Source organism: Schistocerca nitens, chromosome 4 (genome assembly GCF_023898315.1).
Source record: "Schistocerca nitens isolate TAMUIC-IGC-003100 chromosome 4, iqSchNite1.1, whole genome shotgun sequence".
NCBI lineage: Eukaryota > Metazoa > Arthropoda > Insecta > Orthoptera > Acrididae > Schistocerca > Schistocerca nitens.
In genome coordinates this window covers 217,951,675-217,968,371 of record NC_064617.1, presented here as the reverse complement: position 1 = coordinate 217,968,371, position 16,697 = coordinate 217,951,675, and the positions used below count along the sequence as shown (strand labels likewise).

Genomic DNA, 16,697 nt, shown 5'->3' with positions numbered 1-16,697 from the left:
GACACCCTTCCTGAAAGGTGGATGAACCCTCCCTATAGGATATCAAAGTCAACAGTGCCACAGGACATTTACGCTTTTTAACCATGATGATCATTTTTAATGGGATTAAAGACTATTAGAAAATTGTGGTTGCAATTGCCCAGTTTGCATGCCTTCATTATGAAGTAGATTTTAGCTATGCTTATCTGTGAGGACAATTTTGGGAAATACAGAAGCGTCCGATCCGACCTGTCTGCTTTGACCCATGACGCCACAAATATGGCAGAAACGACCATAAACCACGATTCCAATATGGCGCATATAAAGTTGGTACGTACACATTATGAGGACAAAAATACATCGAAAAACAAACACACACACTTCCCACAAAAAGCCTAATGACACTAACGGGACAAGCGCGGAAAATGGGGTGTTTTTGGGTGGGGGCAAACTAAATATAAACAAATTTAGACACCCACCCCCATACAAAACCACAAAAAACGACGAAAAAGCCGACATCACAAAATTCCCCAAATACCACTAGCCACGATATCATCTGGAATCCTGCTTAATTTTAGTAAAATTACCACACGATCTACAGCGGACAACACTAAATTAACCTTCACACAAAATTGTTAACTCACTGAAACGAATTCCACTACAAACACAGCCGACACACTAACAATTCTGGATAATGTGCAAAAGCAAACTGATCCCATTACACCACACAAATGAAAACCCTGAACATACCACCAGAGAGCACAACAAACCACAACACGACAACATCTACAAACACACCACAGTCACAAGCCAAACTCCGCGCCGTCATGACGTCACACACGACAACACCCATACGTCACGGGTCAAAGCCGACACATGGGATCGGACGCTTCTGTCGACCCCAATTTTGATAAAGACACTACGCTAAGCTGAACCTGATTCAAGTGGGTCAGCAACAGGTAGTTGTAACTAAACTGATAATGTTCCAAGTGCTGCAATGCAGGCTGTATACATCATAAAGATGCTGAAAAACTGTAGGTACAATTGCCGCATTCATGGACTGTGATGGAAAAGAAAGTAAAATAAATCAGTGTCATGTGTTACACACTAACCTTCAGATCAGGAAGCGCCTAGATACATCCATGAGAGACACAGTCTTTCAGTCATTCTCACAACCAAAAGTCACGTGAATTCAAGTCGAGGGATCTGGGGGGACCGCACAATCTTGATGCAGACATTACCGACAATTCCTCAAAGCACATTTTTCATCTGGCAATTAACAGATGGTGTCACACCATTTTGCATGAAAATAGTGGTGTGGATACATTGTGTTCTTGAAAAGCTGGAATCACATGTTGCACAAGGAGGTGCTTCTAACATGCAGATGTCACTGTACATCTGAAACTGCACCACACAGTCACCTAAGCTGAGAACAGTGGATGTTCCTGCACAACATGTAGCAGAGTAGAACCCTATATGTGGCAGTTTTGTGCATTATGTCAAAACAGAAAACATTTCACATTCTGATTTTCACTTCATAACAGAAAGTGAAAATGCTCCACTTGCACATCAATTAATAAACAAACATACCTATAATGTTTCAGTGTACTGCAATGTATACAGCCTGCACTGCAGCACTCTGAACACTGTTAGTTTAATTATAAACATTTGCTGTAAGACATATGAATCGCGTAGGGGGGTTGGTTGGCTGAGGATTGAGGACCAAACAGTGAGGTCATCAGTCAAGAGAGTGTTCATCTGGAGTTACTGGCATCCATGAGAAGTTTGAACCTATGAGAGTAAATAGGACTTGTAAAACTGAAACACTGAAGACAAGATCCATGCCACAACTGAGAAATAATCCACAGCAGTAAAAGTTTTTGGTTCAGGCCAGTATGTAGGACAGAGCAGATGAGAGACTGAATTTATCCCTCGTCAACTTTGTCAAAGGTGAAGACAGATGCAATAATAAAAGCAAGAAGGCTAAGAATGTAATGGGCATCTGTTACTCCAACAATAATAAAAATAATGTAACAGAAATCAGATCAGTAGGTGGTGGGACCAGGCAAGTGTCCCACAGGTTTCTGCATTCAACAGGATAAGTCCCACTGCTGATGAGTTGTAGACAAAGCTTTGAAGACTGGAAATGCACCCACTAATCATCAGAGTCATATCTTTAAAATGGAAAATTAGGTGCAACATAAAAAGGGCTAACCTCAACTAAAAGGAATTAAAACAGAGTAAAAGAGGGATGACTGAGGCAGCTGGCAAAGTTGTAGAGTTGACAGTCTCCTATACACAGCATGCAGTGGGAGTTGCCCTAACCAATCTGCTCCCACAACAAAATTAGTTTAAAACATTGTACCTGAGAACAAAAGCACTTTCATGGGAATATGAAGAACAAGTTAAATTGTCCACGAGTTGCTTGCCATTACTACACAGTGTGCCATACTCGTGATGGAAAGATAGTTTCAGATCCACTATACAACTGGAGAATTTACCTGACACCGAACAACAAGACACTTGACCACAATCAACTATTATTTGGAGTGCAGTTACCACACATTAGATCTAACTGGTGTTTAAGAAGGGAATGGTAGGCTCCAGCCAACTATTAGAGCAGGTAGGGGAGCTTGTCAACAAACCTGCCATGCATTTTTTAGGGTAAGAAAAGAAACAAAAATATGAGTAGTATCACAGAGCAGTGCAGTAAGTGTTACTGAGTGGCTATATTAGAAGAAGAAACATTAAACAATGGAAAATCTAGGATGGGATAATAAGACTTAGGACCTGCACAGAGATGAATGAAGTTTGTCCATCTTCTGTTTAATGCCTCCTCTATGTGGTGAGCAGCATTTTGTCCTAATTCATGATGGAACAGGAAATATGAAGTATTCTTGGCTTTATTAAGGTGGGACCATGGGTTCCCATACAAGGAAAGAGTCACTTAACAGAAGAGGGACACTGATAGAAGAAAATATTTTTTCTTCAATCACAAGAACAGAAAGAGTTATCAGTTCAGATGGAACTTTTATGAGAAGGAATTGCAAAGCCAACAGAGATCCACGAGCCCAATAACAAGTCAGTTAGCCAATGATATAAGGATGGTCATGACAGATTAGTTGAATTCTACAAATTATCACTTTACCATAATTAAAAAGAGAATTAGTGACTGAAACAAAATATTTGGTTGGAGCTAAGAACCTTCTTGAAATGCAACAGGTGTGTGTCGGTTATAAGGCAAATCTTCAAAAGGAATACATCTGGAAGTTAAGGATTCCAAAGACAGACAAAGTCAAAGTTGTGTGGTATTGCAAATGAACTTGGAATTGGCGTGACTGCATTTTGAACAAATATGGACAATAATGAAAGCACCAGAAAAAGAAGTCTGGAGACTTGCAACTGACTGTGTCATGCTAAGGACAAAGAAGTCTGACAGACCGAGCAGACTGAAAATGTCAATACTGTAGAACTTCCTCAACACAGGAATATGTATATTTTTTTTAAAATACTACTATCTAAACAGCGGATCAACAGGTGGATAATCAAATGCAATATGAATAAATTTGAAGGATATTATTTGAAAAGGGCTATGAGAGCTGGTGTCACACATGCATGCTAAATTTATGAAAAGTTTGTCAGAATGTCCCCAAATAAGTAACTGTTGAACAATGCACAAAATAAAGTGCATAGGGAGAGCATATTTAGGAAAAGTAATTTTCTGCAAAAAATAGTCATCCATTAAGGTGTTTTTTCAGTATTAATGTTAAACAAATTTATTTCTGGACAAAACAGTTGTGGAGAAGGGTTTGGTCCTTATTATTCTATCATAGCCCCTAGTGAGAGAATAGAAAAACAACTTGTTAGTGAACCGTGGACCTTGATGAGGTGGGGTGACTTGTGCTCCTTGTCAACACAGATAGTGAGACCATAGGTGCAACCACAACTGAGGAGTATATGTGGAGAGGCCAGACTAACCCATGGTTCCCGAAGAGGGGCAGAAACCTTTTCAGTAGTTGCAGAGGTAACAACAGTCTGGTTGATTAACTGGTCTTGCCTTGTGACATTAATCAACATGGCCTAGTCATTATAGTAATGCAGATGCATGAGAGTAAGGGGAAATTACAGCCTTCTTTCAATGAGAGCATGCAGTTCTACTGTAAAGCTTAACAATGATAGCATCCCCTTGGGTAAAATATTCCAGAAGTATAATAATCCCCCATTCGGGTCTCCAGGCAGAGACCACTCACAAGGATGTGCATTCTGGCATTCTGTGGGTCACAATGTAGAATGTTAGATCCATTAATCAGGTAGGTAGATTACATAATTTGAGAAGGGAAATGGATAAGGTGAAATTATTAGATATAGTGGGAATAAATGAAGTGTATTGGCTGGAAGAACAGTCCTTCTGGCCAGATCAGTAACGGGTTATCAATACAAAAATCAGGTAGGGGTAAGAAAACAGGCCTAATAATGAATGAGAAAATAAAACTGTGGTAGGCCTAAGATACTATGAAACAAAGCTACTATGAAAAACATAATGAACGCACTATCACAGCCAAGTTAGACATGAAGCAAATGCCAGCCACAGTTATCCAAGTTTACATGCCAAGTAATTCTGTAGAGGATGAAGAGACTGAAAAAATGTATTATCGGATAAAAGACATTATTAAGATAGTTATGGGAGATAGATATGATCGTAGCTAAAAAAAAAAAAAAAAAAAAAAAAAAAAAAAAAAAAAAAAAAACAATGATCAGAATGGGACCCATTACATAGATCATAATTACATGAGTTCTTGATCTTTCTGTTCCTGCAGTTTTTTTTTTAATGTGCATCTGAAGATGAAAAGCGACTGACTACTCAGATTAAACACAGACCTTACAAATAAGAGCCCATAAGCGGTTTTATTCTGTCCCCCCTCTTCATCGTCAAATCGTTGCAAGTGATTTTATATTTGTTTGTCAAGCTGCGAAAAGTTCATTTACAAGAGTGCGGTGCAGGACAAAAGAAGAAGAGGATTTTTATTATCAAGACGCGTTTTTCTCGTTAGTTAGGACGGAAGATACTCGCCAATGACTAAACAGACGTCAACTCTAAACTGTGGACATAAAGCGCAAGCCCATTGGTTTCTCTGCGCAGATATAATGTTGTAAATACGACCGAGTAAGCATGAGTTATCTTACAATATGTAAACATGCTCTTAATACATCGCTGAAACGTTATCGTATATCTGTTCCTCAATTTACCTGTCATCAGTATCTTCTTGTACATCACAGGCTGCCAACGAATCGCTGTCCTCTTTTTTATCTTGATCGTTCTCTGTGGGGTGCGTATTTTCTCCCCTGCAAGTAATCAGCAATTACGATGTCATGTAATTTCTTTGCAGTACGAGGATCAAACTGAGTATTGACTGACGCATGTCATCATCGAACAAAACTATAAATCAGTCATTTGTAACATGGCGGGAAAGCGATTGATGAAATGTTTTATGCAGTATCCAGCCTCTAGCTCGTAACCACACCCCCAAATCATTACTATGACAGGAGATACGTCGCTACAGCAATTTATCCGAGATGCATGCAGAAGATTCGCGCTGCAGGATACTGAATATACCTTACCCAGAAAGAGGTTCGGCGAGATCTAGTAAATAGGCGACAAAGTCAACATCACTCTGGTAGTCTAATTTCTTCTTCAAAATAATCCATCTCCGAGCATTACCCGCACCAATGTATATGTTACTCACAATTTTCTTTTCATCCGAGGTAGGTTGGAGTAATTTCGTCCTCCAAGAGCTTTTACGTATAATTTTACTGTTTCTAGAACTTTTTTTGGGCATCACAACATCCTAATGCCTCCAAATTATCACAAAAACTTTTGATTCTCTTGGTCGTAATATACTATCCTCTTTATGCCCAGCCCTCTGCCCATATCGACCCCCAACATGGCGAATGAACGACAAGTAGCAGACGATTCTATTAACATGGGAAAGTGCGGGAAATACGAACTCCGTGGAGTTCCGGAGCAGCTCGGCATCTGTTTGAACGCCCGCCTCTGTAGTCGTGAGAAACCGGGAGTGTTCGTAAAGGTTCGGCAAGCAAGGACGATCGTGGATTCGTGGTACTCGGCAGCAAGGCAGAAGGCTCAAGGCAAGATCTGCGTGAAAGAGCTCGTAAGATAAGCGTTAAAGGGAAGTGTAATTTACAGTTTAAAGAAATGGCTTCAGCTGCAAGAAGAATTAGACAAGTGTCCATAGACTGGGCAAAAATGGCCGAAAGAGTACCGGAAGATCAGAAGTCATTTTTCGTCGCATTTAAAGCAAAATCTGATTCATACGTTAGAAGGTATTTTGCTCTTAAGATTCTGTTAATTTGGTTAGTCATTAAAATGGGGAAAGGGTTTCACATTATTTCACTCTGCACAGAATGCTGGCAAATCCAGAAAACCCGCCAAAGATTGACTGGACGTATTACAAAACACGCGTACCATTGAAAACTATGGTTGATGATTTCCAGAAACAGTATGAAGCATTGAAAGTTCCATATCCGGCCGACAACGTCACACCACAGATTGAAGCACAGGAAAAAGAAATAGTAAGTGTCTTATATGAATTACATCACTTATTTACAATGGACTGGATCCAGTTGCCCTTCGTTGATATTAGTACATCAGATTAAGCCTGGCGTGAAATTTTTGCCACTGTTTCAGCTGGATGAAATTAAACTTAAGCACTCGTTGGCGTTTCAAGAACAACACAAATATTCTAGTTGTATTTCTGTAATGTGAGAAGTAAATAAATGTCCTGACTCTACCGCTTTTTGCATTTGAGTTCATCATATCAAGCAGGGAGAACTGTACGCAAAACATTGGGTAAATAAACTATAGTAGTTAAAAGTTGTCAGAAATGTGTGTGGATGTAATGGATAATGTCTTAAAACCAGAGTTTTGTATTTTTATAGTACTGTACTTGGTCTGCTGGACTGGGACATATTGACTTATCAGTTTATGCTCCTAGTGTTAATTATAGATAGTATGTCAATTCTTCCGGCAAATATTACAGTGTCATGTACATGTACAGTTTCCTCAGATCTGTAGCCTGCTGTATTTTTACTAAGAGGTGTAGGCCTCCACAGCAGCAAACTTTGGTTGGTAGATGTTACTACATTTGTCAGGGTAGTTGACATGAAATGAAAATGATAATGCTAATGCTTGCAATGCAATGTGGTACAACTGTGAGGCATTGGATTTCGCAAAGGTCACAGGTAATTTCATTCCAAATCTTAGTTATGTTTGTCGTAGGATTCCCTACATATCACATCACTGAATTCATTAGCAAACAAAATGTCCAAAAGGGTTCTGTGGATATTGACTAGAGATGCCCATAAATTTTTGTCACATGTGCTGTTTGTAACCTATTCAATATCAATTTTATCATTCTTGTAAACAATTCATATCTCATGAAGATGTACACATGTAAAATGCTGGATTCATACTCAGGGCATATGGGTGTAGAATATACCCGTCCAGCTTTCTTGACTTACATTATCTTTAAATCCTTTAAAATGCAAATGATGGTGTGAACAGGCTCCTACTTTTAATGCCTTCTCCCTCCTGCTCCAACTTGATACTGTCGTGATCCAACAATACTCGAAGTAGAAGTCACAGCTTCATAATTAAACATGAACTGTGCAGATGGCATGTGAATGGAATACTGCCATGTTGCCACATTACAAACATAGTGATAGGAGTCTGTCTGGTAGTACTACTGTTATGATACTCCTTTGATAATGTCCACTTTGCTGTAAAACTGTGATGAAGTAAATATTTATTCAAGGATCAAGGCAGTGAGTTTGTATTGGCGGCATTAGAAGTGAGAATGAGTGGGTTGGGAGCATTGACATGATCCTCATATGCATCCCTTTGTCTTCTGCAGCATAGAAAAAGAAATTGTCTTGAGCAAGTAGTGTGTATACCAGTACTTTTCATCAGTAAATTTTCATGTAAGTAGGCCTTAAACAAATGTAGAGACTGTAGTTGCAAACACGTCAATCACAAACCATAAAGCATTAACCAGTAAAAATATATATAGTGTCTCACCTGCGAATATTTCAGTGCAGTGAGTAATGGGATTGGTAATTACAGGAAAGCTGTATTTGGAAGGTGTCATTACCTGCATGTGTAGCATCCTTTATCTGTGCTGTTTGGATTCGTTCTAATGAAAAATTTGCATAATGTGATGTAAAATGGCAGAAAGGCAACCAGACTGCTAGATGTTTTAACTACTGTATATAAGCACCCACGAACTTTACTATGGAAATATGCTGTGTTGAGCTAGTGTGAGATATTGGGTTCCCTTCCCGAAGTCTTGGTTGTGGTGACATATCAGTCTGTAGTGTAAGCCAATGTCTTGGTTAGGTTGGAAGATTGATAATTTGGTTGTGAATTGTCGAAGCCAGTGAATATGAATGTCAAATAGTTGTGGTAATAGGCTGACCTTTTGCGTAGCCTAATAACTTCTGTGCCATATTTTAACACATACTTCTACATTTAACATACTTTTCATCATGCAGACTAAAACTGCAAGGTATGTTCCCACAATGTATAATAGATAAGGGACAAGCCTTCAGCATGTATTCTGATGTATATTATGTACCTACATATATTATACATAAACTCTGAAAATTGTATCAAAGGGTATGCCATTGATCAGAAACATGCACAAGACTGTTGTTAAATGTTTTGCAAACTTTAAAGAGAACTTGCTGTAGGCCTGCTAGGTAAAAACTGCCCATTGGATCCTCCCTTCGGTTTTTCAATATGGTGCAGATGTACTTCTTTCACATTTGATGTCTTTGCCAACTCTCAACCAAATTGTCACCTTCCACACTAACATAGACCTCAGGCTGTGCTACAGATCAGTCTGTCACCACAACCAAGATTCCAGGGAGGATCCAATACTTAACTTTAGCTGGCCTTGTAGTTCTACAGTGGGCATAATCCATATCACTTGAGGCAGGGGGGTTACCTTCACAGTCTCTGATGTTACTGAATTCAGCATATGTTAAAATTCAGGAGGAAGTAAGAAACATGTATTTTTGTTTTCTCCAAAAAAATTCCTGCCCTGAGATACAGGCCTCCAAAGATGACACTGTGAACACCATTTTGAAGGTGCGAATATTGGATTTTTTAATGATCCAGTTCTAGATATTTTGTTAGAATTTTTTTTATTTGAAATATAATTGCTTTGTGATTACAATGACAATGGTATCCTCCATCTGGACATCTCTCTCAAAGTTCTTTTACTGTCGCCTTTTGAATTTTTTTATAATTTACAGAATTTATTTTTTCCAAAAATACCAATCCAAAAAAGTTAGATTTTCTTTCTGTTGACTAGTACCATGTAGTACTGTATTGTCCTTAAAGGAGAGCTTCCACTTTCAAGTTGGACAGGTTTTGTTTTAAAAAATAATTTTTCTTAACTTTCAGGGTGATGTATGTCTTCACCAAAGGTGTTTCTTACTAATTTCTTTATTACAATGTTTATTGCTATTGTCTTTGTTGCAGTTATTTCTTTTCACTTTCATTATTGCAGATATTTCTTACACTTCGTTGTAGTTTCTTGTCAGTTTCTCTGTTGAGGTTGTTCATTGCAGGTATCTGTATTTTAGTTGTTCAGTGATAATTTGTTTACGGAAGAGGCTTCTAAGAAATCTGGGACCATCCAGTGAGTTGTGTATCGTCGTGAGGAATTTGCCAGTTAACACAGTTGCAGTGTTTTGTGAAGGACTGTTCGTAATGTCTTCTGACTGGGGCCATAGGAGAATGAAGTGTGCTGACTATTTGCATATCGATAAGAGTGATATATAAGACAAACAAAAACCAGACTTTGTTCATGTTGGGAATAAATGTTTACATTTGAAGACTGTTTCAAAGTGAAGGCGTTTCAAGTGACTACTTTTTGTGTTGCAAATGTTTTGAGAGAATAACAACAATGATAGTATCTGAACAAGGTGAAGCCTCCCATGGTGCAGATGATGCAAATTTTACATCAATAGAGGAAGAATTAAATACCCTGAATCAGTCAACTACAGAGTTAGGTGTTAGTCCTGGTAAGAAACCATGGTCAGTGAAGTAGTCATAAGCTCTGTGCATCAAGAAAGTGAAGAGAAATTATTAAGCCGCAGATGAATACACTACAGCAAAACTGACCACACTCGTCAAAGTAGAAATTCCATCTTCAGAAGAAAATGAACCAAAGCACTCTTGCACTTCTTGCCAGGAATTTTTCACAAATATCAGTTCAGCTGTTGAAAATTGTGCATCCTACAGTGAAATTGTGAAAGTTTTAACTACACACATCAAAAAAAGTTTTGCAGCCCCCCAATTCCTAGAACTCCTGAAGATAGACTTTGACTGTGGATATCGTATCACAGACACAGTCGCTTTGACTGTTCATATGTGTCACTAAACCTGACCAAAGATCTACAGTTTGTCATTCCACCAGGAAGGAGGTACACGGCTTGTGTTGTCTGTAGTTCAACCATGCCTAGATGGTAAATACCGCAGTTCGATCACGTCTGCATTGTTACTTTGTGCCAGGAATGGCTCTCGACAAGGGAAGTGTCCAGGCGCGTTGGAGTGACATGGAGAGAGACAGAAAGACAGGAACTGTCAATGATATGCCTCACTCAGGCTGCCCAAGGGCTACTACTGTAGTGGATTAATGCTACCTAAGGATTATGGCTCGGAGGAACCCTGACAGCAACTCCACCATTTGAATAATGCTTTGCGTACAGCCACAGGACATGTTTCAGACTCAAACTGTGCGCAATAGGCTGCATGATGTGCAACTTCACTCCCAATGTCCGTTACAAGGTCCATCTTTGCAACCATGACACCATCCAGCACGATACAGATGGGCCCAACAACATGCCAAAAGGATCACTCAGGATTGGCATCATGTTTTCTTCACCGATGATTGTTGCATATGCCTTCAACCAGACAATCGTCGGAGACTTGTTTGGAGGCAACCCGGTCATGCTGAATGCCTTAGACATCTTCAAAATGGTATGCACAGTGTCATATTCGGAGAGCTGTACCTCGTAGCAGATTTTTTTTTTTTTTTTTGCAAAAACAACAAAATACGTGTTCCTTACTTAATCCTTCATTTTAACATATGTTAAATTCAGTAACATCAGAGACTATGAAGGTAAGATTTTTTCGTAGTCTGACTGAATTGATATGGACTATGCCAGTGGTTGAATTAAGAATGGAGAATTATATACAGGTGTGAAATTGCCATGTAGGCCTAAGACATTTTTAGAGGTATAAGCATGTATTAAGTTGTCAACAGGCATTGGAAATGCAATATAAAATAGAATGGAAGGAACTGGTGGCTGAATTGGCTCTGTATAAGAAATACCAGTGCATGCCATGCAAACATGGTGGAGTGCTCTGGCTCAGAAATTTTTGTGAACCGTGAATTTACACTTTCAAGTTCTTTTCTTTAAAAATTATTTTTTTTTTTTTTTTTTTTTTTTTTTTTTTTTTTTTTTCGATTCACCAAGAACATTAACACATTTTATCACACTAGGTGAGCGTGGAAGTAGTTGCCAGGATGTAACTGATGGAAAATAAAATTATGTTTAACAAAGAACCATAGACAAACTTAGGTTTTCGAATATACCACGGTGGTGTATATTTTGCATGCAAGCTTTAGCTGAAAGAAACTTTGGGCTTTAAGTTGTAAACGAAAACAGACTAGACCTACACTGGAATGTAATTTAGGTTGCCAATTTGTCAAAATTTACAAAAACATTAATATAAAGAAAATTTGGAAATCTGTAAGACATGTATTAGATGTGAAATTTAAACCTGTAGGCAATAAAACGTCATTTGAAGGTGTAAATTTTGTGGAGTGTCTGACAGGGTTTCATACGATATCTTTCTCATATGGTATTAACAAAAATCATTGTTACAGAAAAAAGCCATTGAAGATTACATTAAAGCTTCCAATGAAAGAATAGCCAACTTTGAAGCAGAGGCAAATAAGCTGCGTTCTATCTTACCGTTTGAGCAAATGACTATGGAAGATTTCAGAGATGCCTTCCCAGACCAGGTAAGAACCATATCATTATGCTATGTTACGTTTCACTGCCCCCTAGTATGTTCTGCAGTTTAAGCCTGACCCTTCCTGCAGGCTCTTTATGTTTTGCATGTAGTTCACTGCTATTGTTACGTAGTAATTGTAAGCCTTCCATATACTGCAAAGATGGCTGGAAATCAATCCTACCATTATACTTAACGAATACCCAGATAGTGCACAATTGTAAACTGGAGACTAAAACAGTCTCTTTGTTTTAAGTTACTGAAATTGTTTGACAGCTTGGTTTCATGCTAGTTGTAAATGTGTCCTAGAAGAAAAGTGAGTGAAAAATTAGTTATGAAAGAAAGCGTACAGAGGAGGTAATCCTCGCTATGCTCAAAGATTGTGCCTCCGAAGTCCTTATCAGTTATGAAGTTAACAAAGACCTAATAGTAGCTGTAACCAAAGCTAGACCTGTTATACATATGAAAGATGGTATTCTGTATTTAGACTGTCGCTGAACCTTGTTTACTGCATTCGGAGATTTCATGTGAATATGAAGGTTCTTTAACCTAAAAATCTGATTAGATGGGAGGAAATGGTTATTTATGTGATCTAGTCGAAATTTTCAACTATTATATGTATATATTCAATGTCTGCTTGTGTCTGTGTATGTGCGGATGGACATGCGTGTGCGTGCGTGCGCGCGCGCGTGTATACCTGTCCTTTTTTCCCCCTAAGGTAAGTCTTTCCGCTCCCGGGATTGGAATGACTCCTTACCCTCTCCCTTAGAACCCACATCCTTTTGTCTTTTCCTCTCCTTCCCTCTTTCCTGATGAGGCAACAGTTTGTTGCGAAAGTTTGAATTTTGTGTGTATGTTTGTGTTTGTTTGTGTGTCTATCGACGTGCCAGCGCTTTCGTTTGGTAAGTCACATCATCTTTGTTTTTAGATATATTTTTCCCACGTGGAATGTTTCCCTCATATATATATATATATATATATATATATATATATATATATATATATATATATATATATATATATATATATGGCAGGTCGATAGACACACAAACATACACACAAAATTCTAGCTTTCGCAACAAACGGTTGCTTCGTCAGGAAAGAGGGAAGGAGAGGGAAAGATGAAAGGAAGTGGGTTTTAAGGGAGAGGGTAAGGAGTCATTCCAATCCCGGGAGCGGAAAGACTTACCTTAGGGGGAAAAAAGGACGGGTATACACTCGCGCACACACACACATATCCATCCGCATATACACAGACACAAGCAGACTTGGCCTTTACAAATCTTTTCAAGATTTTGTATTTCTCTTTTTTCAGTAAGCATATTCCATTATTATATATGTTCATAAAGTAGTCACTAGGATAGGTAAGGAAGCAAACAAAATACTTGAGCTACAGAGAATGTTTAATTACTGGATATGTGGCAAGCGATACGCTCTGGATGCTTGGGCAGTGAATGGGTTTCTTAGTCATGTCCATTAGTTGTGTTCATTAAACAGCCTGTTTGTTTTCATATGATCTTGTACTTGTGTGTGGTGTGTAATCAAGTTATTCTTTTTATTTAGGCACTCGACCCTATCAACAGGCCAACTTTCTGGCCCCACAATCCAGAGGAGCAGCTTGGATACAAAGCACCAGATGCAGTTGCAACTCAGGAATCTGGACATTAATTGTGTGATAGCCTTAGCAGGATTAGACTGATATCAGTTTCTTCCTTCTGTACTTTACACAAATTTCATTAGAATGTATAGTGAATTAATATAACTGTTTACAGAAGTACATAAAATATGCTTGTTTCATTCTTTTGTCAAGTTTAGTGATTTACTCACATCAACTTACTACCTCTTGAAACCTACAGGTCCTAAAATGACTGCTGTGCTCTTCAGAAATTTTAATAATTGTCAGAGCTATTAAGTGGTGATGCACAACAAGATTTGTAGAAATAATTTTCAAAATGGAGCAAGAGTAGATATTTCATTACTACTACTACTACTACTACTACTACTACTACTACTACAGTAGTAGTAGTAGTAGTAGTAGTAGTAGCAGTAGCAGTAGCAGCAGCAGCAGTCCTGCTGCTCCTGCACGTGCGTGCGTAATGAGTGTAAGCTAACACATTCGATATTATAGTGAGAGACTGCATTTGTAATCCATTGAACAAGCAAACAATTAACCATCACATATGAATAACTGTAGGGAATCTGACTGATATCTCGAGAAGTAACAGTTACTGTCATTTTAGGGCTTTATCCAGTTTGTGCCTTGAAAATGAAAGAGGTTTACAACATGGTGGGAGAAGCTTAACTTCTGTTTGGGCAGTATGTTGAACGTTACAGTCCGCATGATTAAAATGATACAGAGTCCTGTTCAAAAAGGCTAGGAAGTTCTCATTATTATATATGCAACTGATATGTTGACAAACATTTTTTCAACCACGAGTCTTTAAAACTAATAAATATTAGTACTGTGTTTGTTCTAAGAAATAAAACCAGAAGAAGAGTCAGCATGCAGAATAATTATCAGAGAACCTGTCCCTATGAGAACTTTAAAACTGCCAGTACCACCACTCATTTTCCAGCAGATCATCTTGTAAATTCTAAATGATCCATGTTTCATCAACTACCTCTTTCTCCTATATCGTGAATCTTTTTATGGGATACAGTTCATGCTGCACCTAGGTCACTTCTTTGAACTAAAAACTCTCTTCTTAACATACCTGGAACCAACTTATTTTAAAATTCTTTACCTTGACGAAGCGCTTACCATTGAAGCCTGCATAACTGTAACATGTTTTTGTTATGTCAGGAATTCATCATTCACATGGAACACTTTAAAACATCATTGTTAAAACTATCCATTTGTGTTACAGGTTCCTTGCAATTTCGATGCTTTCCAGGCAACACGATCTGTTTCTTCGGTTACTACAGCTCTGACACCTTCCTTTACAATTCTCTTTGCAGTTCTCTTGCTGACACCACATAGTTCTGGAGTCTGTTTTTGTTTTTTCCAATGTCAACTGTAGGAGACCTGCTTTTAAATTCCTTTCAGGAGTGCTGGTTCTGCAAAATTTGCAGGAGAGCTTCTGTAAAGTTTGAAAAGTAGGAGACGAGGTACTGGCAGAAGTAAAGCTGTGAGGACGGGGCATGAGTCATGCTTGGGTAGCTCAGTTGGTAGAGCACTTGTCCACAAAAGGCAAAGGTCCTGAGTTAGTCTCAGTCCGGCACACAGTTTTAATCTGCCAGGAAGTTTCAGAATGAATATTATTTGTCGCCAGTGGCTAGTGGAGGGGGATGTTCAGAACAGCTGAAAATTTGGGCCACCTCCTTACATGATTTGAACAATAGCTGTGTAGTAACATCTATACTGTAGTGAGCCCACCTGTGTCACATTAATTTTAAAGTGTTACGTTTATGTGCCGTATACTGTACATATGTAATGGTGTTTCTTAATGTTTTAATTCATACATTGTAAAGAGTGGTAGGGACAGTAGGAAATTTGTGCCTTTGAATGTGAAACTGGAGGCTTTGAAAAGACAGGACAAAGAAGAAACATTAATAAAATTTAAGGTTTATAATTTATATAAAAAACAGCTACCAGCCACTTGTATGGTTTAAAAAGGTTTATTATCTTCGGACCATGACCGGTTTCGGATTTTCCTTTACAAATCCATCTTCAGATGGCAGATTACACGCATTCTTAGTTGGACCTAGTTTTGTTTGTGTTATTCGTTTGCTGCAGAGCTGTGTAGTTCTGCCTGACGAAATATTCGTGCGTTTATGTTTTCGAACGCAAGCTTCATACACTTTTCAATATGCACTATGTGAGTGCTGTTCCAGTCAATGGGCGTCACTTTTAACCTCATCATTTTAATTACACACGCAGCACACACGAATAACGTTTACAAAACGTGGCCCAGCTTCACATTACAAACAAGAAACAACCCTGTGTTGTTTTTTGTTTGTTGATTGTTGTCCATCTGAAGATGGATTTGTAAAGGAAAATCCGAAACCGGTCATGGTCTGAAGATAATAAACCTTTTTAAACCATACATGTGGCTGGTAGTTGTTTTTTATATAAATTATAAACCTTAAGTACAACAGCCACGTTTCTCAACATGTCGTCTTTCGACAAAATAGCGTTAATAAAGTTTGCTGCCAAGTATGGAGTCAGTGAAGTGACAGTTCGAGATTGGCATAGAAAAGACACAAAATGAGAAGTTTTCATCAGCAAGTACTCTATTTTGTCATTTGAACGGAAGTCATTGAAGAAATCTGAGTATGAGAAAACGAATGAAGCTTTGTTTGTGTGGTTCACTCAACAAAGGCAAAAAGGAAATCCAATTTCAGGGCCTATTCTTCATGTTTTAGGAATAAATTAAATGCAGGTGAGGAAGATTTTGCTGCAAGTTCAGGATGATTGGATAGGTGAAAGAAGTGATAAGACATAAGGCAGTTTGAAATTTGTGGCACAAGACTTTCTGTGGATTCTCAAGCTCTTAGATAACATTGTGAGAAATCTAGCAAAATTATAAAAGAAGAAAATCTTACTCCCATTCAACTGTGTAACTGTGATGAAACAGGGCTAAATTATTAAATGCTTCCATCTAAAACTCTA

The 16,697-nt window shown here is 38.3% G+C and overlaps 2 protein-coding genes across 2 annotated transcripts in view; one reads left to right on the top strand and one right to left on the bottom strand.

The window, feature by feature from the left end:
* LOC126251391 (uncharacterized) overlaps positions 1-5,911 on the bottom strand; it is a 144,977-nt gene extending 139,066 nt beyond the window's left edge. Inside the window, exons 1-2 of the mRNA XM_049951785.1 lie at positions 5,599-5,911; positions 5,227-5,322 (exon numbers count right to left, since the gene is read on the bottom strand). Of these exons, the coding sequence (XP_049807742.1) occupies positions 5,227-5,322; positions 5,599-5,816 (314 nt within the window). The 5' untranslated portion in view covers positions 5,817-5,911. The remainder of the gene's footprint in view (positions 1-5,226; positions 5,323-5,598) is intronic.
* A 180-nt stretch (positions 5,912-6,091) lies between these two features.
* On the top strand, positions 6,092-13,882 carry LOC126251392 (ATP synthase subunit d, mitochondrial). Its single transcript, XM_049951786.1, has 4 exons — positions 6,092-6,321; positions 6,402-6,570; positions 11,958-12,095; positions 13,649-13,882. The coding sequence occupies exons 1-4, from the start codon at positions 6,194-6,196 to the stop codon at positions 13,751-13,753; spliced, it is 540 nt and encodes a 179-aa protein (XP_049807743.1). The 5' UTR covers positions 6,092-6,193; the 3' UTR covers positions 13,754-13,882.
* Positions 13,883-16,697: the final 2,815 nt, after the last annotated feature.